We start from the raw sequence: 25,668 nt of genomic DNA on the forward strand, positions 1-25,668 counted from the left end.
TACAAATATAAGCTTGATCCAAAACTTTTATGGCCCAAAAGTTTTTAATGGTGGTTGTTCAATCACTACTATTCATTGTGGTGTGGTGCACTTGAGCTTTTATCTGCTGCTTTCTTGTGCAAGTTCTGAAATGAGCTGAAAAACCGGATGGACGGCGTGGATGAAACACATACATCATGGTGGGCCCCATAACGGGTGGTGTTGGGTTCACCACCCAATCCGCTTCCTGGCTAATATAGTCTCTCCTCCACATCATATACCACAACCGACCTTCTGGATTATCTGATCAGGCAGCCACGTGGGCCGAAAACGGATGGCCCAAAAGCGGCGGCGGACCTCAAGCGCGATTGAAGCAAAAACCTTCAATCCGTTTAGTGGCGGATAGCTCAAACCCAATCATTTTGAGGCACGTGTTATGCTTTCCAAATGCGGAATCGATTCGTGGCGTATAGTGCTGATGATACGGTACATCCTGAAGCATTGAAAAACGTCACATCCATCTCTCCAAACTAACACGTGTCAGATATATTTATTAATCTCAACCTTCCATTTCGTGGGTCATACTATGTTTGAAAATTTTTTAATAGGAAAAACGATCGGATGATCCTATCCACTTGATCATTGATTTCAAATAAACAACTGAAAATAGAAGCAGCAACCGTCCGCTCTGAAAGTGATGAAAAGGAGGATATATATGTGTATTGTAGGCTTTTTTAAATAAAGGCCACACATAAGCATTCTTACTATTTGGACGGTCCTGATTGACATATAACTCTGCCACGTGTAAAGATAGAAAGGTGCTCTACCATATTCCGATTCTTTCAGCTCCACCGTATCATCTCTCGGTCGTTATACATGCGGCGGGGGGGACGTTCCAGACGGAGAGAGAGAGCGAGAAAACGTTCTCCTTCGATCGGTGCTCGGCAATCCCCAAAAGGTAAGACAGAGAAAATAAAAATCCCTCTTTTTCTTTCCTTTGATCGTAGTTTCGTTTAATTGGTGTTCTTAGTTTCTTGTTTTCTTTGAAATTGTATTGATTTCGATCGTTTTTTTTTTTGGGCCCGATTTCCTTTAATCCTCATGCATCTCTTTCTTTTCAGGGTTTTGTTTCGTGATTTCTGTGAATTCTACCCTCTTTTTTAGGGTTTCGTTTTCTTTGAATTTGTGTAGATTTCGAGCGTGTTTTGGCTGGATTTTCTCTCATACTCAGGCCTCTACTGTCTTTTCAGGGGGTTTGTTTCGAGATTTCCGTGAATTCCACCCTCCTTTTCCTTTCTAGGATTTCGACTGCGTTATGTGTTGCGATTTTTTTGAATTCTGTTCTTGTTTTAGTGTTTGGATTGTTTTGATTCCAAATTTCTGCTAATTTTTATCTTTTTCACGCATTAAAAAAAAAAAAAAATTTATTGTAAAGATTTCGGTTGAGAAATGATTCAGTGCAGTGGCTGTATCAGAAGTTATGATGCAACCTTTTTTTCCCTTTCAACATAAGTGTATAGAATAGCCAATCCAGGCGGAAGGTGGGCCACACCGTAACGATTACCTGATACGAAAATTAGCCCGATCCACTTACCGAACGGGATACAACAACAAAATATGGCCCAAGGTTTTCAATCGGTGAATCGGGTATTGTATCATTCATCCCGCTGATACAGCCCTGTCTTGCCCCTGTATCGCCCTGTTTCAGGCTGTTTCCAGCCGATACGGCTGTATTGTTCATGGACAATATGGGTATATAGGGGGTGACACATACCGGTTTCGGATGATACTTTAATCCTTGACATGGACAGCTGATTTGTATGACTCTGTGTTCTGGTGTGGCCCACCAGATGAGTGGATTGGCCTGATTTTCACTTCAGGTTATTTTATTGGTTTGTCCCACCTCTTGTATATATTGGATATTCTACGCATGAGACATGTTGGCTGGAAAAAAATACTGCATCATAACTTTTTATACTGCCAACGTATCTGATCATTTCTCCTTTCAGGTTCAATTTATGTTTTGTTTCATTGTTGTTGATTATGGATTTTAGAGATGTTGTAGGTGATCTTTTTTTTTTTTCTTTCAAGGCATGTGTAATTTCCTATGTTGATATTGAATGTATTTGGTTCTTATTTTAGCTTGCTTTCCTTGAATTTTCTGTGTTTCCTATCCATTTTTATCCAGTCATCTTTCAATTTGTTGCTCAAGATCAGAAGTACATATATGATATATATGCACTGTTTGGTTGTATCCATCACCATATTTTTAAGGTTTTGGATTCATTTATGGAAATCATAGTTTCTGATAATGATTGTTTGCATGTATCTAAATCAGATGGATTTCTTTTTCTAAAGGCGTGCATCGCTGATTGCTGATAGTTGGATAAATTATTCATGTGTCATGAATGTTACCCATTAGTTGAACTGATCTAAATCTGAGGTGTGTGAAAATTTTTGTTTTGTTGGTTTCACCTTTTTATAATTCCAATTTTTTTTTTCTCTCTCTCTTTCTGGTTTTAGTTTTCATTTTTCATTCTGATCTTACGGTCCTTTTGTGCCTTTTTTTGTCCAGAAAGTTTTTTATTGACTACTATCTCGTTAATTTTTAGTACAAGGCTATCACGACAATTTCTCAATTCTCAGTATGGGATGGTTTACTTTTTTTTTTTTTATCTCCTTTTTCTGAAGGAATTTTGTTTGTAGATGCGTTTTTCTTCATGCTTGCCATGTGAACGTGTATGTGGGAGTGCAGGACAATGGTTGTGCATGCCCAAATTTACCTTTCCTGTGTTTGTTTTGGTGAATGATTGAGGCTAGGCATGTCCTAATCAATTTGGCAACTTGGCTTCTCTATCATTTTTATATGTGCCTAGATTATTTGTCAATTTGAAATGCGCATTAATCACCCCCCGGTGAGGAGTCTCAAACACGAGACCTCCCTCGTGGGCCCCTGCATCCCACAGGCGACCCCACTCGAGCCCAGTGTGAAAATGCCCCTGCATTAATCACCCCCGGTGAGGAGTCTCGAACACGAAACCTCCTGCTCTGATACCAATTTAATGCAGGACAATTAACCACTTACTCTAAAAGCTCGACCTGTTAGAGTATGGCGAATTAATCCCTTTATCTCATAGCCCAGGCCCCACATCTCATGAGTTAAGACCTTGGCCGAACCCCCCTCGTGGGGGTGGCTAACAATGATGTGTGAACTGACAGTGAGTGTACTTAAAAAAAAAAAAAAAAACCCCCTCATGGGCCCCAAATCACATGGGTACCGCCTCACACGGGCCGCCCACCCCGAGTGTGTCCCCGCATCCTAGAGGCTACCCCACTCGAGCCTGGTGTGAAATGCGTACTAATCACCTTCGGTGAGGAGTCTCAAACACAAGACCTCCCTTGTGGGCCCCACCCACCCCGAGTGTGCCCCTGCATCCCACAGGCGACCCCACTCGAGCCCGGCATGAAAATGCCCCTGCATTACTCTCTCTCTCTCTCTCTCTCTCTCTCTCTCTCTCAAGGCATACAATTTCTCTTAAATGTCGTTTTCTTTATGTTATAACTCTATCAAAACCGCCTCTTTTGGTTTTCCTTTTAATGGGAGAGGAAAACTTTCTATTGCACCAAGACCATCCATTTGTTGCAATTTGTGCATCTAATAGTTAACCATGGCATGTTGCTAGTGCGCCATAGCACGATCTTAAACACTGGTGCACCAATGAAGTTCTATAAAAAATGGTGCCATACTGAACAACGCCTTGGCATGTTTCAGAGAACACTTGACAATCCATGGGAACTGTCATTCAGTGCAGCACGATGTGGCATGCCATGGCACCGAAATAAGGCATTTAAGGAGCTAAAATGGAAACACACACCTTGTGCTTCCCAATCCATGGGATGTGGCACACATGTCGCGTGTGGCACTCATGTCATGTATCACCTTGATTTCCAAGGTTGTACACATGTTGCATGTCATGACCTGTATATGGTTGAATCATTACAAGAGGATTGGAGTTGATGCCTTCTGTGAGAAGTTGTCCCTATCAATGTCTAAAGTATCATCAGTAACCAGCCCATGAAAAATACAGCCGTATTGGCTTGTATTGGCCCAAACATCCTGATACAGCATGATACATGGGACGATACAACACTCATGAGCGATACAATTTGCCAAAACTGGTTTTTTAAACCATGGACTCCCTCTAGTCATTTCGATTGTTGAGTCTTGAGGCTTGACAATAGACCCCGATTAATTGGGATAAGGATTATACAATGGTGATGATGATGATTATTGTTATTATTATTTTTGAGAAGTTAAAAACTATGATTCGGTTAACTATTAATTTTGTGAATTTCGACCTTCTGTTCTTACTTATATGGGTACATCTTTTCTTGTGACCCCCACTACAGCTTTCAACGGCACAATCTTCATGAATTCAAGAAGTACAGCGGCATTCACTGTTTCCTGTAAATCGGGAAACAAGAACAGCTTCTTCTTCTGGATTTTGGTTTGCCTACTCCCAGGATTCCTTGGAGCTCCAATTGTGAACGTGAACTTCCTGTTGTTGAAGGCAGTTATTACAAATCTTTCCTCATCAGTTTGCTTCTTGAAGGCTATTGGAGGGAGCCAGCCAAAATCAGCTTGTTGCCATTAATTGCCCGAAACACTTGCTATCTATTTATTATTCTGAAAGATGGTTTTTTCTCAGTTACCCAGCCTGTCTGAGACCCACACATGCAAGTCCTTTCAGAGCCAGCTGTTTGTTTGCGTGGACCCTCCTGATGTCATTCCCTTGGAGCACGTGGAATTTGATTTTTCTGATGTGTTTGGTCCAATGCCAGCTCAAGCCTCAGAAGTAAATTTAGTGAATTCAGGGAATTCTGTGCCCATTACGGATTTGGGTGAAGTGGTTTATGATGATCCGGTGGTCATATATAGCCGATCACATTCGCTGGTCGGGCCCACAACTTGTGTTAACAAAAACTTGCAGCTCAGCAAGCTCACATTACATGAGACAGAGAATTCACTGGAACTTGTAGAGTGCGTCACCAGGGAGTTCGCTGCAGAAGCTGAGGAGCCATCTGTGGTTGATGCTGATGATGTTAGCCCTCAATTGATGAAGAGTCAGGGTGTGGGACTTGAGGATTTTGAGGTTATGAAAGTTGTCGGGCAAGGCGCATTTGGGAAAGTGTTTCAAGTGAGGAAGAAAGGTACTTCAGACATATATGCAATGAAAGTAATGCGTAAGGATAAGATTATGGAGAAGAATCATGCCGAGTACATGAAAGCAGAGAGAGATATTTTAACAAAAATTGCCCATCCCTTCATTGTGCAGCTAAGATACTCTTTCCAGGTAACACCTTTTGATAATTACCTAATTCTTGCTATTTTTTAGCCACCTATTGTTTATGTTGGAGTTTCCGCTACAAATTTTAATCATGAGCATGTTTTCTCCTCTCTCTCTCTCTCTCTAATTTTTTGGTGCTGATGAGAATTATGGCAGAAGATATGGCGAAATTTACTTTCACAAAGTGAAAAATGTTTTATGGTGGGATTTGGGTTTCTTGATAATTTGTAACATTGTAGTAAGGGGATTTTCTGAAGTGATCTCGTTGGCAACTGATTCCAAGGATCTCAATAGGCTATGGTTGCCTTGGGTTTTATAAGTCTATTTCCTCCAAAGCAATGATTCGGTGAGTCCACTCTCTTCCCAACCTATTCCTCCAAAGCATCGAAGTTTTTGACTCCACTCTCTTCTACACCCATTGCCCCAAAGCATCAATGCTGTGATTCCAACCCCTCTTTTGATCTCTGCACTGCAGTGACATCACATCAGCACAAACTATACATTTATCAACAATGATGGAAGTGGTGAAAATCCTTTTTGAGTCCACTCCTCTTTTGACCTCCTCCAAAGCATCAATGCTTTGGAGTCCCACTCTCTTTCACACCCATTCCACCAAAGCATCAATTCTGTGATTCAAACATCTTTTGTGTTTTTTTTTTGTTTTACCTCCTCTCTGCAGTGACATCGCATCAGCACAAACTATACATTTATCAACAATGATGGAAGGGGAAAAAATGGCTATGCAGCAGAAGCAAAAGGCAATGATGTTTGAGGGGGGTTTTTAAAAGTCTTGTGATAGAGGGGGATTGGGGATGCGAGTATCTTAATTGACTTTTTAATTTGCAAATCTGAAATAGAAACTGGCAAATGGTGTTTCAAAGTGGTATTTCTGGTGAATGGTATTGTGCCATCAAAGAACATATATATATATATATATATATATATATATATATATATATATATATATATATATATATATATATATATATATATATATATTTACAAAAAAAAAAATAAAAAAATCAAATGCCATTTCTGTTTTGAGAAGTGACAATTTTTATTAAGAATGCCAAAAAAAAAAAAATCAAAGAAAAACAACAAAGCTGGACCAACCAGCACTCAAAAGCTCAGGGATCCCACTCCCTGAGCAACAATAAAACCTTCCTAACAATTTTGACTATGGAAACACTGCAATTTCTGAAGCAGCGGTTATTCCTCTCTCCCCAAAGAGACCAAAGACCAGCAAGCAGGGCAAGCCACCATTTCGACCTTCCTTTAGATTGGGCCCTCCTTCATGCCACGTGAGGAAGAGCTCAATTGATTTTGGCATAACCAACAGGACCTTGAAGACTGATAGGATGCTATCCCACATGCTCCTAGCTTGCTGAATTGGATCTAAGTTGTAATTTGAGGTGCATCCAGATATGCCCTTGTAATATTCTTTTGTATCTCTCTGTTTCTCTTATTGTTCTTTAAAATAAAATAAAATTTAAGTCCTGTTTGGGAGCCGGAAAATAAAGGAGAGAAGACGACATTTTCTTTGAAAGTAATTTTCCAAGAAAGCATTTGGAGAGAACAAAAAAGAAAGAAAAAAGAAAAAACACAACAACAACAACAACAACGAAGGGACTGGGAAATTTTTCTTGGACCTTTTCTTTGAAGACACTTTCTTAGAAAATGTTTTCCACCAATAAGTGAACTCCAAATTAAGGGAAAAGGTCATTTTCTTGGAAAGCATTTTCCACCCGAGTACTTTCCAAGCTCCCAAACAGGTTGCAACCGATTTCTCTTATTCTTCTTTTGGCCTTCTACTATAAAGTATGTTTATCTGTTAAGAAAATCAGTGGATTTGGATATTGAACTTTCTGAGTTAGAATAATGATGGATAGTGGTGTATAATGCAGACCAAGTACAGACTGTATCTTGTATTGGATTTTGTAAATGGTGGACATCTGTTTTTTCAGCTTTACCATCATGGCCTTTTCAGGTACTCCTATGTTATTAATTTCAAAGGTCATGGGAATTTCATGACATGAAGCAAATATATGTTGATATCTAGTAATTAATGCTCGCAATCTGTTTCAGAGAGGATCTAGCACGTGTATATACTGCTGAGATTGTTTCTGCTGTTTCTCACCTCCATGCAAATGGCATAATGCATAGGGATCTGAAACCTGAGAACATCCTCCTTGATGCTGATGGCCATGTACTCTCTCTCTCTCTCTCATAATTGTCTTTTATCATCTCTCTCTCTCTCTCTCTCTCTCTCTCTCTCTCTCTCTCTCTCTCATAATTGTCTTTTATCAAAGTCCCTGGTAATTCAGTCATGTCTTGCTGATAAAGAGAAGATCATAACAATTTGATCTTTTTTTATTAGGCTATGTTGACTGATTTTGGCCTGGCAAAGCAATTCAAGGAGAACACCAGATCGAACTCAATGTGTGGAACATTAGAATACATGCCGCCTGAAATTGTCCTTGGGAAGGGCCATGATAAGGCTGCTGATTGGTGGAGTGTTGGCATCCTTTTGTTCGAAATGCTTACCGGAAAGGTTCTCTCTCTTTCTCTCTCTGTGTTCTTACTATCTGTGCAGTTAGCTATTTTGTTTGTTAATTAGGGTGTAGTTGTTTTTACAGCCACCTTTCATTGGGAACCGGGAGAAGATTCAACAGAAGATTATAAAGAATAAGATCAAGCTACCTGCCTTCCTCTCTAGTGAAGCTCATTCTCTGCTGAAAGGGGTAATCTACTTCGCTTATTATTCTTTTTTTTTTTTTTTTCATTTCTTATAATCTACCCAATTCTCATTAAACAGGGTTTTGGACCCATCGGCATTGGTCCCGGGCATTGTACAAGCCATGATTTTGTGGAACACCTAACATGCTGCCATGCCCCCCTTGAATTATTGATTTGAAATAAATAGATATGTAGGAAAATGGTACCTTGAGGTCAAGCTCAGTGGGCCCCACTATGCTGTGTGACTGACACCATAGAAAACATTGAACAACCACCCAAAAAACTCCATTCATGTGGGGGCTCATCTAATGGTTACATCGACCTACTTTTTGGGGCATCCCATCTTCGTGGTGGGACAACCTTGCTGGACAGGTGAAATGTTGTACAAAGACCTTGGTGGGCTGAAGTCATCCAGAATACTCAACCGGATATATCTCCCATCGATGTGTCTGGTGTGTATGACAGAACCCACGACAAAGGTGGCCCACCTTGAATGGTTTCAGGTGCAGAAGTCAGGTTTGTTTTACAATCATTAGGCATACCATGCATGCACATTGAGTCAGATCATTAGCAGAACTTTTAAACAATCCATTGTTTTTTTTACTTGATTGTGTGCGAAGTATGCCATAATGGAAACAGAGGGCTTAACGGTCCCCAACTGTTTCTATTATATGTTACGGGCCTACGGCCTTTACAGGAGCCTGACAACCGTTACGCCCCCTGTAGTCGTTGGAATTGGCCATTACAGGAGCCTGACAGCCGTTACACCCCCTCTAATGGTTGGAATTTTTTTAAGAAAAAAAGGGAAATCCCAAATTATTATCAGATTTCAAATACTATTTTTTTTTTCGTTTTAACCATGTTTATGATACCATAACAGTCCACTCTTTGGCGAGAACGTAGTTTTGGTCTATCAGATGATTTTATGAACCTGATAGGTTTAGATCGATGCAAAACTTTTAAATTTATTTTTCTAGTTATGTAATATCAATAATAAGATTATATTATGCTGAAATTTTAAAATAATAATAATAATAAAAAAAAAGGATTAGCAATTGTGGTCAAGACGACAAAAAAGGCATAATTCTTGACATTTTAAGTATCCTACATATATTTCATTCGTTGGGTACCTTTTTTTTTTGTTAGGTTTTTTGCTTGTATGTGATTAGTTCTAAGTAACCTCTAGAAAGAAAGATAAAATAAGGTTTTTATCTTTGTATGTGATTAGTTCTCATAAGTAACCTCTAGAAAGAAAGATAAAATAAGGTTTTTACATTATAATTGTGTGTGTGTGAAGACCTTTGTCACACTCATACATACCTGAACATATTTGAATATTGAGTATCATTAACAAAAAAGTCCTCTCTTTTTTCCCAGTTGTTGCAGAAGGAGACGAGCAAGCGCCTTGGCAGTGGACCCAATGGCAGCGAGGAGATAAAGATTCACAAGTGGTTCAGATCGATCAACTGGACAAAACTAGACACTCGGGAGATCCAGCCGAGCTTCCGCCCAAACGTTGCTGGGAAGCACTGCATTGCCAACTTTGAGGAACGCTGGACCAACATGCCGTTGTTGGATTCTCCTGCAGCGAGCCCAAGGGCTGGCGAGAGCAATTTCATGGGGTTCACTTATGTGCGGCCCACCCCTTATCTTCGAAGGCGTGGTTCTTTCTACTAGACAGAACCTGCCGGCTCTCCCACCATCCCATATGATAAATCATATCTGGCTTCTATGCTCTGATGTTGGAAGTGCTGGCAATTGTTGCCAATTTTCCAAGTGGTTGCAAAAATATGTTGAACCGCCAGCGGGCCCCACCGTTATTTACGCGAGTAGGGAATTTCCATGTACATTAGAGATAACCTCGTATTGACCTGTTTTATTGAATGATGATTGTTTTACTGTCGTTGCTGATGTTGCCGCTGTTTTATGTGTTGGTAACTTCTATTTCCATTATCCGATACAGCATTTTCTTGCAAGCTGTACAAATTGGCAGCTCAAGCTACTTTTTCAGCTTTGGCCAGGTTTTTTCTTGAGTGGGTTTTGCCTCTGTAGCAATTCAGGACCATTGATCTGAACCGTTCGTGGTGTAGATGTCATCCAGCCAGAAATTTATGCTATGGGGCGCTTTTTATGACCCTTGATATGTGTTGGATGTATCTGTACTGTTAGAAAGAAAATTAGCAGTGCCTGACATCCGACTCTACAAATCAATGGCTAGAATAATCCTTTAAGAGTGACTATCGGACGATGACTCATATCGTGTCGGACATCAACACCATGAATTTGATGGGTCCCCTTTAAATTATGGGAACTTCCCATGAGGCCCACCATGGAATGTTGCATCTCACTGATGGGGCGCGGTGGGGCCCACACAGCTCGACCGCATAGAACCACTTCCCATATATATGTATATGCTCACCTGCGCACCAGTCCACATGGAACTGGTGCAAACTTTTTTTGAGAACCCATCATACGTGATGTGGATCCAAAATCGGAACCGTCCATGTGAAGCAGCACCTCATGAAACACCCAGGCCTTTTACTTTGATCCAAAACTTTGGTGGGCCATGAAAAATGAAAACAATTTCCTCCCTTGATTTGCATTTCTCTTTGCTATGGCCGACCAGAATTTTAGATCAGGGTGAAAATTTATCCCCTGGGGTTTTATGGACTCCGCATCACATGGACCGTTCAAATTAGATACCCATGACACGTGTGCAAAGGTGCGCACGTGCGTAGGTGTGCAGGTAAGCATGACTCGTGTGTGTGTGTGTGTGTGTATATAATGTGAATGGATGGTTCTTATTATTCCTGCATGTGATCGAGAGTGGTTTTTTTTTATTTTTATTTTACTTTTGGTCGTTTCAAAGTCTTCCATCTTCACCGTGTATAACTCCGGATAAATTCCAGTGGATCATTATATGTAGGCCGTGCATGGCCCAGAGAGAATCTAAGATTTCTGGTTGGATAGAGAATATAAAAACTGCAGAATCTACTGTTCCGTGCAGAACTATTCACGCGATGTATGGTGGTACCTTACAGACGTGGGATCCACGCGATGTATTCACGGCATCTGATCCATCCATCAGATTCTTTACCCAACCTTACCAATTACTGCTGGGCCCAAAATTCAGTCCAACAAGAAACTCAGGTGGCCTGAAATTCAGTACAACGAGAAACTCAGGTGGGCCACAGGATAGAGGCAAGTAGAGAGACGATGCCCGCCGTTGATTTACATTGGGCTCTTGTATACAGAATCCAGTCGTACATACCTTCATGACAAAATCGAGCTGCTCTGCAGCTTAAGTGGGCCCTGGTGAGAGTTAAGGGTGGGCGGTTTGGCCAGTGACGCTGCCATAGCCAGGTGGCTAGTGGTCGGTGCTACGTGGGCCCCACCATGATCTATATGTTTTATCCACACCGTCCATCCATTTTTACACATAATTTTAATCATTTATGCCATAAATAAATCAGATAAAAATCTCAGGTTGACCGCACCATGGGAAAACAGTAGTGATTGAATGTCTACCATTAAAATCCACCTAGGGCCACTCTAATGTTTATTTGACATCCAACTTGTAGATTAGGTCATACAGATCTGGATGAACGCAAAAAACAAATATTATCTCGATCCAAAACTTTTGTATCCACAAGAAGTTTTGAATGGTGAGATTTCAATCAACACTGTGTGGCCCACTTGAGATTTCGATCTACCTCAGTTTTTGGGCTGTACCATAAAATTATCTGGAAAAATGGATGGACGGCATGGATGAGACACATAAATCATGTTGGGGTCCACATAGCACCGACCACTCCTTTCCACTACGCGACCCACATCAGTATGGATTTCAATGTAAACGTTTCAGCGACGAACAATCTAAGTCACTAGAAAATAACGTCTCTGCTCTTTCCACGTATCCTTTCCCCATGGATAAACCTGGTATTGCCACGTGGCAAGAAACCAACCTCTGCTGACGCTTGCAAGGACATCTCAAAAAAAAAAAAAAAAAAAAAAAAAGCCCATCCAAACCCGCACAAAACACAATCACTACCTCAGCTCAGCTAGTATAGAGAAAATCCATGGCTTCTCTCCTCTCCTCAGCTGCAACATCTCTGCTCCAGAAACACCCATTGCCATGCCTTCTCTCTCCAAAACTCACCTTCCCAATCTACTCCTCACCGCCTCAGAACCCCCTACTCAGAAACTCAATAAGGTGTAATGCCCTTTTGGGGAACACCCCAGAAGATCTGCTCAAGAACACTCTCCATTTGGATGAATCCACAGCTCTGTTTCCGTTTCTGCGATCTGGGTTATTGCAATTCCAGAGAATTACAGCTGAATTGCCACAGGTTGAGAGATGGGAGATTGTGGTTTTTGTTGGGCTGAGCTGGATATACCTAACGGCGAGGCCTGGTGTGCTGATGGGTGCGATCGATGCGTATGTTCTCGCGCCTCTGCAGCTCGGTGTTGATAGCTTGTTGGGGCGACGGAGCTTGAAGCGGACGGATTTTGTGGTGGGGGAGAGATTGGGAGAAGGGTCCTTTGGGGTAGTTTATGCGGGCGCCATCGTGCCACGGAATGTGAGTGTTGAGGAGAGGGTCGATGAGAGGAGGGGAATGGGTTTGAAGATGGATGGAAGGTTCAAGGAAAAGGTCATTTTGAAGAAGGTAAGGTTGTGTTTGGATGCACAATTGAATTCAATTGCAAATCATTCTGTTTTAGTTTAGTAGATAGAGAGCGACTATTGTCATGTGACATTTTTTTAGTGGGGCCCACATGCTAATATGGTAGGATAATTGGAAGCGTCCGTTGTGCGGGCTCTGGCCCTGTTTTGATGGTCTGTGATTAGATAATCAGGCTGGAAAAAATGACCCTGACCATTGATTTGTTGTGTTTGTGTGGACCATGAAAAGATTTCCTTTCAATGGTCAGGAATCATCCATTTGGTGTAAGTTCCTTACTGTGTCCCCATCTGGAGTAGCACCCAAAACATAAACAGTTCTGATAATCGGACCATCTCTGCATGTGGGCCCCAGTGGGGATACCCATGTTGATGATCGTGACTCGCAACATAAGAAAAGTGAACTCTGGTTATGATTCCACCAAGCTCAACTCAAAAGTAATGTAGCTGAAATTTTGGAGCCCAATCCCTTATTACCAAAACATGATTTAGTTTACTTCTGATACTACATCCAAACACACCTTTAAATAAATTTACATACTCTGATACTGCATCCAAACACACCTTTAAATAAATTTAAGTGTAATCCGAAAGTCAGTGTTTTTAGTTTTTGTTCTAGTTTTATTGAATCTGAACCTTGATGAAAGTGTGTGATAGATTGAAATTCAAGCCAGTTTTAAGAGGTATTGTAGTAATGGCCGGCTCAAATTAGTGGCATTGTTTCTCAGGGCAGCATTCCGTGACGTGGGTCTCGGATTTCAAGGATCCAGATTGTTAATTCTGTGGGTCCCACCATGGGCAAGTGACTGATCGAAATCATTTCCATTGAACAATGTCCCAATCTTTTAGTTGGTAGCCTGGAAATAGATGGTCGGGAAAGAAGATATGTCAATGGTCTACATTCAACCAAAATAATACATATCAATGGCCGGACCTGCTAACCATGGGCCCCACAGAAGATTAAGAAAGAAAAAACATCAATGGTCTATGTTCAGCCAAAAGAATTCAAATCAATGGTGGGATCACCTAACCATGGGCCCCACACATACGGAACTTGGTTCACGTTGACTGATGCATTTTTAGGATGAAACAGGTAAAGGTTGGAATTAAAGGGGCGGAAGAATGCGGCGACTTTGAGGAGTGGTTTAACTACAGGCTTTCAAGAGCAGCTCCCGAGACATGCGCTGAGTTCCTTGGAAGCTTCATCGCTGACAAGACAAACTCGCAATTCACTAAGGGAGGGAAATGGCTTGTATGGAAATTTGAGGTATGTGATAATGGTTTATATGGGTTCATTTCTACAATACCTACCTCCGCTCTCTTCCATACCAATCCACATTATTCATCCAATTACTACACTGCTCAGCCTACCATAGCCATCCGTTTGGTGGCCCACCGGAGCAACAATCTCGATCACCATACATGTTTTCTATGTGTATGATAACAAGGCGCATCCAAATAACAATAGAAAGTACAACCTCTAAGCACACCCTAAGGTTGCATTTGAAAATTGATGGAGGTATTTGGGAAAACATGGAAAATGAATTTCGCATTGTGTGGGAAATCCGTTTCAGGAAAATCAGCCTGAAATAAGGATTCCACTCGTTTCTACTAAGAGGAGAAACAAACAGGCTGTATAGTTTTTGCACTATTCTTTTTTCAGAATTGAATGCCACCCGACCATGGTTAAAAGACTCGGAAACTCGGACTGACTTGTTTGATCTCGAGTCAAGTTGCGACTTTCCTGAGTCAGGGGTGAAGCAGCCCAAATCAGTTGAGTTGGGGGTGATTCATGGTGTCAAACTGGATTGGGTCTGACCAAGTCCTCCAAGTTGGCCCCGACTACCCGCCGGGGACTTGTCCAAATCTTAAAACCATGCACCCATCTACAATTTCAAGACACCCAAATTTCCCACTATGTAGAATTTTATTCCTAATTCTATTCTGTCACTAATTGGTGATAGTACCTTGTCGTAGGGAGACCGAGACCTGGCCGACTACATGAAAGATCGCAGCTTCCCTTTCAACTTAGAGTCTGTTATGTTCGGGCAGGTCATACAAGGACTAGACTCGATCGAAAGGAATGCACTGATCATCAAGCAAATCATGCGGCAGATCATTACATCTCTCAAGAAGATCCATGACACGGGCATTGTCCATCGGGACATAAAACCGGCCAACTTGGTTGTGACAAGGAAGGGACGGATCAAGCTCATCGATTTTGGGGCAGCAACAGATCTCCGTATTGGCAAGAACTATGTACCCAACCGTGGTCTACTTGACCCAGACTACTGTCCGCCTGAATTATACGTTCTTCCGGAGGAGACACCAAACCCTCCACCAGAACCGATTGCAGCTATCCTTTCTCCGATCCTTTGGCAGGTATATTTAACATCTTGGGGTATTTATACAATGCTTGCATTGAATTAAGTGTCATTGTTCAGACCAGTATCCAATACAGACAGGGCCCACTTTTCAGCTATTCTTATTATTCATTTGTGGTAGGGCTGTCAATCGGTCAGGTTCGGATCTAGTCCTAGTGTTCCCGGATCTGGTTTGATTGAAGTTGGGTCTTGCCGGATCAGGTTGTTTCAGGTCTGGGTCTTTTTTCAGGTATTGGACCTGGATCTGATTGGGTTTCAGGTGCTTTTGGGGACCCATCGGGTCTTCGGATCTTAGTTTCGAGTCAGATTCGGGTAGTGCCCACATCAAAAGAGGACATTTACATGGTCAGCCCACTCGAATTGATGGATTCAATGACACATCCATGTGATAATTTTACAAATTCAAAGTGATTAGGGTTGGCAAACTTCATTTGGATTCTAGAAAATTTATGAGACCTGGTCCGCACCAGACCCAGCCCCCCTTTTTAATCTGGTCCAAGATGGTGAACCTGGACCCAACTAGACAGTTTTTCTACCAGGTCCAAATGGCAGACCCAAACCCGACCCGATTACTAAACAAGTCTGAGAAATTGGACCAGACCTGTTAACATTAGGTCAGGACCATCAGGTACCCGCGGTCTGGGTGCCAACTGCCAATTGACATCCCTAATTTGTGGCCCTATTAGTGGATGGGTGATGGACCAGAAATCACCTTCATCGAGCAATTCCCAGCCATCTGATAGTTGGACATTGTCCCCTCGCACATGGACCATTGGCTGCATTCTGTTTTTAAGCATCCATTTGAGTCCAAAAATCTGATGGCTAGGATTGTCGATGAGGGAGCCCTTCCATTGTTGTTGCATGCATCCAGGGCAAGGGCCATAGAATAGTCTGGATCATTGGAAAGCGTGCAGGCCCCACATGTATGGAATGATGGGCGCAAATGAATTCTGGTAGTTGGATTTTTTATACTTCTCCATTACTTCCTAAACATGTTAAGATCTTAGCTCAACGCTCTTACGGGTGTGTTTTTCTGTGATTTTTACAGCTTAATAGTCCTGATCTGTTTGATATGTATTCTGCCGGAATTATACTCATGCAAATGGCAGTTCCGACATTGAGGTCTTCAGCAGGTCTGAAGAATTTCAATTCAGAAATAAAGAGCGTCGGATACGACTTAAAGAAATGGAGGGAGTACACACGGAAAACGCCGGACTTACGTATACTTGATCTCGACTCTGGTAGAGGGTGGGATTTGGCCAACAAGCTTATTTCTGAGAGAGGATTTCAGAGACGAGGGCGGTTGTCAGCCGCTGCAGCTCTCAGGCATCCGTATTTCTTATTGGGCGGTGACCAGGCAGCTGCTGTTCTTTCGAAACTAAGCTTGACCCAGTGAATTTTGAGGTAATTTACATAGCCATTGTTTCATTATTAGATTTGCATATGTTTTCTCTTTGTTAGGTATTCCGTTTGATTCTTTACTGCTCTTTTCCATTGGTGTTGCCTAATCAAACTGTAGTTTTAAATCTCGGTGACTCGAGTTGAAAGTCGGTCGATTCAACTCGGTGGGCGAGATTTTGAGATGAGTCACTAGGAAACTTGCTTGCTGGTTTTTACTCTGCGAAGCAAACACTTATAACCACCATACCGACAACTATGCATATGCTTAGTTCCACTATTTTTTATTCTTCAACTTCCAATTAGTTATTTTAAATATTAGGTCTCCAGTCGAACTGGTTGGACTATAAGTTACGGTAAGGTGGGCCCATGAGCCTCTTGGATGGGTAGGATCATCTGATGGGGGGAGATATTGGGGCATAGCCCACCCTTTGGTGGGCCCATCAGCTCAGTAGCCCAAAAATCTCACAGATAGGAAGATTCCTAACCCTCTGATCACTGGCATGCAGATAGATGGAAAAAAGAATCACCCCAACAGTTCACATTTATCAGAAAATAGTCCTAACTTCTGAAGTTTAGCAGTCTCCAACCTAGAGATTTTTTTGCATCCTACAGTCATAGTGGGGTCATCAGATCAATGGTCTAAATCACCAAACCATGGACCCCACATGCATGGATTCCCACACCTCAGTAACTATAAATCTGCTATGATCATAACCCTTGGAGATGGTTATCAAGATCGTGTATTTAGGTTGGAAGTTCTTCTCTTATTTAATATACGAATTCACTGAAATCGTGGCCTTTGATGCAGTAACAGCAAAGCGAGGCGCACCATTGCAGGGACGGGCAATTCTAATACCCCCAATCAGCACACTTTTCTTTTATTAAGGCCACGTGGCAGAAGATAAGCATGCTTATCATGTTTACCCAAAGTGACCATGATCACTTGATTTTCCAGGTTAGTGAAAGTATCATTAAAAAATCAATTAAAATGCTCAAAAAATGGATTAGTGGAAAGTAACACTCTTGTAAGCGTAAGGGGTGGGTGTAAATGGTGGATTCATTTCTTGAATAGGGAGTTATTTTGATACTCTGGCAGGTCTGATGCTTGATACTCAGGCTCAGAGATTTTACACGTGGCTTATATTAACTCAAAGTAAACTGACTAAATTGTGGAACCCACTGGTGCTAAGTTGGTCCCAAAATCAGATCGGTTGAATAATCCTAACCTCAGACCTGCGGACACTTGTTTGTTGAAATAGGACCATTGGATATTTTTCATTTTTGGTTGTCCAATAAATGTCCATGAATTTTACGGTCAGATAATGATGTAGGCTTCACACGGGTGGGGCCCGCCTCACATGAGCCACCCACCCCAAGTGTGCTCCGGCATCCCACAAGCCACCCCACTCGAGTCTGGTGTGAAAATGCTACTGCATTAATCAACACTCCGATGCCAATTTGATGTAGTACAATTAACCAATTGTTCTAAAAGCTTGAATTGATAGAGCATGGTGAATCAATCCATTTATCTTAAAGCCCAGGTCCCACATCCCATAGGTTAGGACCTCGGCCGAACCTCCTTCATGGCCCCACTTCACACAAGCCACCTGCTTCACATGGGTGGGGCCTACCTCACACAGGCCGCCCACACCGATCCCACAAGTCACCCCACTCAAGTATGGTGTGAAAATGCCCGCGCATTAGATAATCAGATACGCATAATTTTGGTTCAGGATACATTGAAATTGGGACCCATAATTTTACAGTTTATTTTGAATTACCTGATGTGCATATGCAATTTCAAGTATTTTCTAAATGCCTGTGTATCATCCATCACACTCTGCCAGAGTATCAAAGTTTTTCTCTTCTAAAAAGATAACAAGTGAACAATGGGTGCTTCCGCGACATGGTCTTTAACAGCGGTTACGGATTGCGGACCAAAACTGCTATGACTCGCCCTGACTCAGTTCCATTTTGGTCTAGTGACTCATTGCAGACCAAAATCGAGACAATGACCTGAGTCAACTCAGTTTTGGACTCGGGAACTTTTGGAAGGAAAAGAAATAAAAATTCTCATCAGTGCAAAACTCTTCCGTACGAATTGGATGCAGCTCATGTAGCTATTTTCCAGCACTTGAAAAAGGCATAAAGCATCAGAGCCGTTTGTTTGCATCCATCACCCCATTAAATTCTACTAAGGTCGAATGGACGTCCATCCAAGATTGCGGCAGCAAAATCCGCAAGTTTTTAGTACATATTTCTATATATTCATGGTGTAGTTGAATGTGATCGATGAAAAAGGCAATTTAATGCTAATAAAAGTTCCTATTTATTTTTATCATTTTTCTTGAAATGATTTTACTTGTTATAGAATGATTTTTCATGGACTGATTTTGGATCAATCTTATATTTGTTTTTTCTCTTCGTTTATGTTTGTGTGACCTTATGAACAGATTTGAGGGAGAAAAAACATTATGGTGGGCCCTATGAATGTTTTAACAGTGGGAATCATTGTCCCCACTGCTATTTGTGATGTGGTCCACTTGAGATTTGGATATGACTCATTTTTGGGCACATGCTCCAAAATGATCTCGCCAAATGTATGAACGGTGTAGATGTAATAAATATATCATGATGGGCCCATAGAACGTTGTTCTGCCGGACTTTTCTGTGTGCCCCACATACATACACCAGCGAGGTCGCTGGTGTGCGGTACAACGGCTAATCCACTGGATTGAATTACACTGAGTGGAATTACAGGATATGTGAGAGATTTTCAATTCTGAAAGTTGGGGACCAAGGTGAAGTGATCCAGGCCATTGGTTTGTTGTGTTCCGCTATGGATTGGCAATGCCTTGAGAATTTCTTCAGTTGAAATTAAAACATGGCCTACGCATAGATGTTTCATTGAGAGAAATAAAACAATGGTGCAGATTCAACTTGGAAAGGTCCTGATGTTGCTAGCTGGGATCTTTCAATCTTGTAGGTTTTTGGGCTTGCTCCGTCAGAGGAGGAACTGATCAAGGGACTAATGGTCTGGTTTATCGAACTGTGGGGCCCTTATCTGAATTCAAAAACCGTGTATGTTTTGCAAAGATGAGGGCGGCATATGCTCCATTCACAGTAGGATTCGACAGGTCAACGGTTTGGATCATCAAACCGTGGGCCCCACTTTCCAGAATTGAGAAAGCGTGTGCTATGCAAAGATAAAGGGCCACATATCATACTAGTTTCGCTGGAGGGTTCTATTTGTGACTGATTGATAACTTCCGATTTGCGCACGTGTGGATCCAAAAGCTATTGATCTGTTGGCCCAAGCCCCATAATCGCTAAATTGGAAGATCCTGGCCGTCCGAACATTGGCCTTTTTTCCATTGAATGTTAGATTATGCTAATTCAATTCAACGGTGCATCTAATCCCGTGGTTTCCATCCCATGGCTCACTGGTAGACGGTCCGTTTCAACCATCGGGTCATGGGTTCGTGTGCTATGTGGCGCGTGTCTAAAGAAAGAAAAACGAAAAATAAAAAAATAAAAAAATCCCGAGAAAAAGGTCGGTTGCTCTCGGAACGTCACTTCAATCCAACGGTCAAGTTTGTTTACACAATTAGGTCCAATGAACAATCCGATCCATCTATTTGTTATGACTCACGGTGAATTGATAATGCCAAATAAGTGATGGGGTAGTCCAACGATTTACCAGTGGCAGTGACGGTGACCTATAGAAATTTGGGTTGTGTTGTACAGCAATCACTGGCTGAGCATGGCCTTGATCTCGAGGTCGAATTAGCTTATTAATAAGAAGGTCTGAGTGTTGCCTGCCATTCTTACATAGTTAAATAACTCATTCGGTTAGAAGCTTTTATTCTTTCCAAAATATAACAAATCCTTAAATCACCATTTATAGGATTTTGGCCAATTTTATTCATTATTTGCCATTAATCTTAGGGGACTCCTCGCTCTAATACCAACGCAGGGATGAATGTGATAAGGTTGACCAATCTTCCTCAAGGAGATAATTACTCCAAGTCCACGGAGCTTCTTCTCTGAACTCCTCACAACGTGGGAAGAAGTTTCATAGTCAAACTCCATGAAAAACGTGACTTAATAAAAATGATAAACTTATTTTTTATTGACACTCATGATTTCTACTGGACTCCTTTAAAAACGTGACTTGTAAATTTTCATTTTCTATTGCGTTCTTTGACTCGGTGTAAGATTAATGGACGTCATGAAAACCTGCCGAGCTGGATCATGAGCCGTCCAATCCTGTGAATGAGGAAGACTGAATCAATATCCCAGGACAGTGGCGAAGAGCGCCACCAGGAACATTTTCTTGGAGATCCCGAACGCCTCCTCGATTCCATTCATTTTCTGGGCTTTCCGCACCAGCCCGATCGCCGGAAAGGTGTCCTTCTGCGTGATGTTGTAGCTGTAGAAGGCAACGTTAAGGAGGAACCATCTCATGAATGTTCCAAAGAAACTGATATCAAGGAAGAACCATGTCATGGATATTCCAATCAGGTAGGCCCAGTAGCAAGCCACGAACTCCTTGCAGACCAACGCATACGATTTTCTCATCCCGGTTTCAACTTCAGTAGCCTGTATATCGCTCTCAAGGACCTTCTCCATGTCAGCCACCGCCTTCTTATCGTCCCCCTTTCCAATGAACCGGTCTGTCTCCGGCATCTTCATCCGCCAATAGTATGTCAGAACAGCTGGAATCGCCCCTAACATGAGAACAATCCGCCAGACGAAATCACCTTCCAGCTGTGTCAACAGTACGTGGTTGGTAACAAAGCCTAGTGGTGGGTAGTACACACAAAATGCCATGGAGACGCACATCGCGACAGACCCCGTCACCATAATCCCAGTTCCTTGCATCGCGAATACGGCAGCAATCAACCCACCCTGCATCTTTTGGTTGGTGTACTCCGACACGATGACAGCCGATAGGAGGTAGTCACCACCAATGCCGAATCCAAGCCAGAAGCGGAAGAAGCATAGACAGCTCATTGCGGTCTTGGCGGTGGACCCCATTGAGAAGGCGGATGCGATCGCAGATCCAACCATCGTAACGAGCTTGATACCGTACACCTTCTTCCTCCCAAGCTTGTCTCCAAGCCACCAGAGAAACAGCTGGCCGGCTAGTGTCCCACACAGCGCTATGCCGGAGATTGCATTGTTGACATTGTCTGGTAGGGTCCCTGGGTTTTGGATCGTTGGATTGTAGTAGTAGAGGTGGCCCATCAGCTTAATGACGGCTGTGATGCAGAAGAGGTAGTAGGCGTTGGTGAAGAACCCCATCCCGGCGATCTGTGTGAAATGGTAGAGCTGGGCCTTTTCATTGTCGAGCACCGAGAAGACGGCGATGATACCTTGTGGCAGTAACATTGCTAACCAATCTCAACCGTCCGATCGTCCGACTGAGCGTCGCCAAATGGGTGTTGAGGATTGTGTGTTAGAGATGGAATGGTGGTGTTGCATAGGGCGGGTTTCTGTTTTATCCGGATTGCGTATGGGAGAGGAGTGGCTAAATCCACACGTGTTGGAGACATACACATCTTCACACGAGTGCATCTGTCTCTCTGTTATACATTTGTGAGATCTTAGCTCTTAATCAGGTGATCTACAATATTGTTTAGATCTTCTGGAATAAAATTCAGGTCATTTTATAACTAAGTGGGCCACTTCATATTGAAAAAAATGAATGGCTACAAAGAAGGAAATTTCAACCGTCAAATTACTTTGCAACTTGTGGCCCACTTGAAGAAATGAATAGTTTTGAGTTTTCAGAAAGAAGAACTAAGGATTATTTTCAACCTTATGAAAAAATCAGATCTCATACACGTAAAAATAAGATCTCATACACGTGTCTCATATTTGCACGCGTGACCACATATGGATGATACGGCATATACCGTCGCGTGTGGAATTAGCGAACTTGGTGTTTGGAAGTTCTGGCTGTGATTTAAACAAGAAATTCACTTTGGAAGTAACGGCTTTTTTGAAAAGTCGTTACCAACAAGAAAGTGGTCTTTAGGACGCCTATTTCCTGCTATGTGGGGCCCACCGTGATGTTTATGGGAAATCCACTCCGTCCATTGGTTTTTTTTTTTTTTTTTTCCAGATCATGTAAGGACATAGACCCAAAATGATCCAAATCCAAATATCAAGTGGCTCGTACGGCAGAGGATTGAACGTCTACAGTTGAAACATGCGTGGACCACATAAGTTATAAAATCAGGCTATTTTTTGTTTTTCCAGTTCATACTAATAGTAATGACCATATGAACGGTATGGATGGTATATAAACATCATAGAGGACCCAGCGAGATTTCAACGGTAGGAATTTACCTGCACAGGGTTTTCAAGACGTGCAGCCTAGATGAGTTGGTAGGGGTAGTATAGTGTATGCGAGTGATCCAGGTCCAAGCCTTGGAATAGTGTTGCCTTTCAAAGAAATGGGACACTGTACCGCCGTAATTTATGTTTTTTAATCACACCGTTCATCCGTTTTGACAGTTCATTTTAAGGCATGAGCCTAAAATGAGCTGGCAAAACGAAACAACGGTGTGGATAAAACACACACATCACAGTGGACCCTACAGAGTCTGATCATCAGGGATATCAGTGATGTTGGGGTTACCACGCAATCCGCTTGGATGGGGGACCATGGATCAGTGATCGAGACCGTTGATCTGACTAGGCAAATAGCATCATAAGTTCCTGCCCTTCAGACAATTTCCCATACATGTGGGAACATGGATCAGCGATCCAGACCGTTGATCTAACTAGGCAAACAGCATCATAAATTCCTGCTCATCAGCCAATTCCCATGTACATGTGGGATTATGGATCAGTGATCCAGATCGTTGATCTGACTAGGCAAACAGCTGATGGTAACTGCCTCAGAAAACTTCAACACCGGAAGTTCTTATCATTCTACGTGTAATTTGAATTACGTATATTCCAGATATGCAATTTTTAAGTAATTTCTAAGTGCATGTGTGTCCATCTAACTCTGCCAGAGTATCAAAGTTTCTCTCCTCTAAAAAAGATTACAAGCGATCTGAGTATGGTACATTCATGATAGGGGACCATCAGATCAATGGCTTTGATGAACCAACCATGGGCCACACACCAGGGAAATTACCACATTATTATTATTATTATTATTTTCTTGTTAGGAGCATTTGGTTGTACCAAATATCATGAAATTTCGTGAAGTCGTGTTTGCAAACACGACTTCCACAGTAGATAATTCAAAATCAAACAACATGCGGAAAAACAAAGATGCATCGATGCAAACCATACTCCAAACTGCAGTATTGTTGGGGTGGTTTTTCTATTATACATGTACATCGCATTTACTTCAAATCTGAACCGTCCAATAGTGGGACCGACTGTAGATTGGTCGTAAACAGAAAATCAGATTGATCAGATAATCCCACTTACGTTTAATAGATGTTGATTTGTTGAATTTGGGAACCCATTAGATGCCTCATCATCAGGCAAGCTAGAATCATACTTTTTTTTTTTTTGTAATTTTTGGCTCCGGCCCACTGTCTTAGCACCCCCCCTTTTTTTTTTTTTACCCACTCACACACCCCACACACCCACGCTAGTGGAATTTCACGACCTATGGATACTTGAACCCTTGACCAAGTGTTGAAACTCCTGAGAGTCTACCACCCGAGCAAGCCACTCCTGTCTTAGCACCTTTAAATCAGTGCCATTAACTTAAACCATTTCCACTACAGGGTAGATCTCAGCCGTTGAATTCCTCCCATTCTCCTCCCTCCCACCGCCGAGATCCTTGTCCTCACCTGAGATCTCCTCGAGCGATCGGTCGTTGGTCTCCGGCAACATGAAAGTGAACAGACATCCGATGAAATTCACCACCCGGTTGATCTGATCATCGTTCTTGTCCACATGGAGTACTGTGTATCTCTAGACGATGAAGGCACTGATAATGGCCCTCGCCTTCCTAGTAGTTGCAGATATCCCATGACAGGTGGACCGGAGCCTCGCCAGGAACAGCTCAGCCAGCAGGATGAATGTTGTGGTGTGAGGCCCAAAATTCACAAAGAAGAAGGTAAGCCCATAGAACACCATGAACTTTAATATGTTTTTTTTAGCAAAATCCCGACGGGGATTGTCCGTCGCAAGAATTGCCCCTTACCTCACTGTACCGGAATCCAACAACTGCCATGAAAATGGACATCATGAGAAACCCGCCGATCTGGATCGCAAACCGTCCAATCTGATCAATAAGGAAGACAGTACACCAGTTGCCCGGGACAGTGGTGAAGAGCGCCACCAAGAACATGGCCCTAGAGATCTTATACACCTCAATTGCATTCATTTTCTGAGCTTATGGTAGTAGCCCCATAATTGGGTATTTCATGTGGTATGGTCCATTTGAGGTTTGGATCTGCCTATTTTTGGGCTCATGCAAAATGGATGGATTGCATGGATAAAACACCATACATCATGGTAGGGCTCACAGCTTTGACACCGGCTAGCTAGTTGGTGTCCAGGTCACCATCCAAACCACGTCCCCATGATACACGCTATGTGAGGCCCATTTCTGCAACACTTATTCAACTGCACGGAAAAGTTATTCACGTGCCTGGAAACTTGGTTCACATCATGCATGGAAGTAATTCATCTTACTATGGGGCTGACTGTGTTGTTTGTATGCCTTCTGACAAGCATATCTGGTGAGCCCTGCCATGATGATCAGCTTGACCCGAAAGTCAAGTCGGTTCCAATCATCACATGGGCTACAGGTTTGGAGGTTTTTTTTTTTTCTTTTTTGGTGTATTGTAGTTTTCTAAGGTGGCCCACCTGATGGATAGACTAGCTAGACTTTTGGGTCATCTGGTAGATATGGTTGTCACTACACCAAAAAGGCCATTTAGGAACGGGTACTTTTTTGGTTTTGAAACGGTTTAAAACTGTATCAAATGTGGAACTATTTTATACCTCTCTAGAACCAACACGTGACTAATTCCAACCCCAATCCTAACCCTCCCAGCCCTCTTGCCAGATCTCTCCCTTTCTCCCACTCCCTATTCCTGACCCTCCCTCTTGATCTCTCTCCCGCTTGATGTAGGGCTTTCGAGGATCGATT

General features: G+C 42.3%; 2 protein-coding genes, 1 long non-coding RNA gene and 1 pseudogene across 5 annotated transcripts; 3 read left to right on the forward strand and 1 right to left on the reverse strand.

Annotated features, from left to right (window-relative positions):
- Window positions 1–791: 791 nt before the first annotated feature.
- Window positions 792–9,974, forward strand: LOC131253633 (serine/threonine-protein kinase AtPK2/AtPK19-like). Its single transcript, XM_058254720.1, has 7 exons — window positions 792–937; window positions 4,390–5,333; window positions 7,232–7,314; window positions 7,413–7,533; window positions 7,705–7,878; window positions 7,964–8,068; window positions 9,441–9,974. Exons 2-7 carry the CDS (start codon window positions 4,674–4,676, stop codon window positions 9,738–9,740), a joined length of 1,443 nt encoding a protein of 480 aa, XP_058110703.1. The 5' UTR covers window positions 792–937; window positions 4,390–4,673; the 3' UTR covers window positions 9,741–9,974.
- Window positions 5,340–6,275, forward strand: LOC131253634 (uncharacterized). Its single transcript, XR_009175269.1, has 2 exons — window positions 5,340–5,673; window positions 6,007–6,275. It is a non-coding gene; the product is annotated as an uncharacterized LOC131253634 (long non-coding RNA).
- A 2,095-nt stretch (window positions 9,975–12,069) lies between the features above and the next one.
- Window positions 12,070–17,661, forward strand: LOC131253635 (serine/threonine-protein kinase STN8, chloroplastic). Of its 3 annotated transcripts, none has more exons than XM_058254722.1 (5): window positions 12,070–12,730; window positions 13,838–14,011; window positions 14,722–15,126; window positions 16,177–16,532; window positions 17,344–17,661. In XM_058254722.1, exons 1-4 carry the CDS (start codon window positions 12,143–12,145, stop codon window positions 16,522–16,524), a joined length of 1,515 nt encoding a protein of 504 aa, XP_058110705.1. In that variant the 5' UTR covers window positions 12,070–12,142; the 3' UTR covers window positions 16,525–16,532; window positions 17,344–17,661. The 3 variants fall into 3 exon arrangements, with proteins under 3 accessions (XP_058110705.1, XP_058110706.1, XP_058110704.1); XM_058254723.1 differs by having other exon boundaries at window positions 17,036–17,385; XM_058254721.1 differs by having other exon boundaries at window positions 12,071–12,730; window positions 17,338–17,661.
- A 3,097-nt stretch (window positions 17,662–20,758) lies between these two features.
- LOC131254370 (low affinity inorganic phosphate transporter 8-like) lies at window positions 20,759–21,860 on the reverse strand (annotated as a pseudogene).
- Window positions 21,861–25,668: the final 3,808 nt, after the last annotated feature.

Source organism: Magnolia sinica, chromosome 8 (genome assembly GCF_029962835.1).
Source record: "Magnolia sinica isolate HGM2019 chromosome 8, MsV1, whole genome shotgun sequence".
In the NCBI taxonomy this organism is placed as follows: domain Eukaryota; kingdom Viridiplantae; phylum Streptophyta; class Magnoliopsida; order Magnoliales; family Magnoliaceae; genus Magnolia; species Magnolia sinica.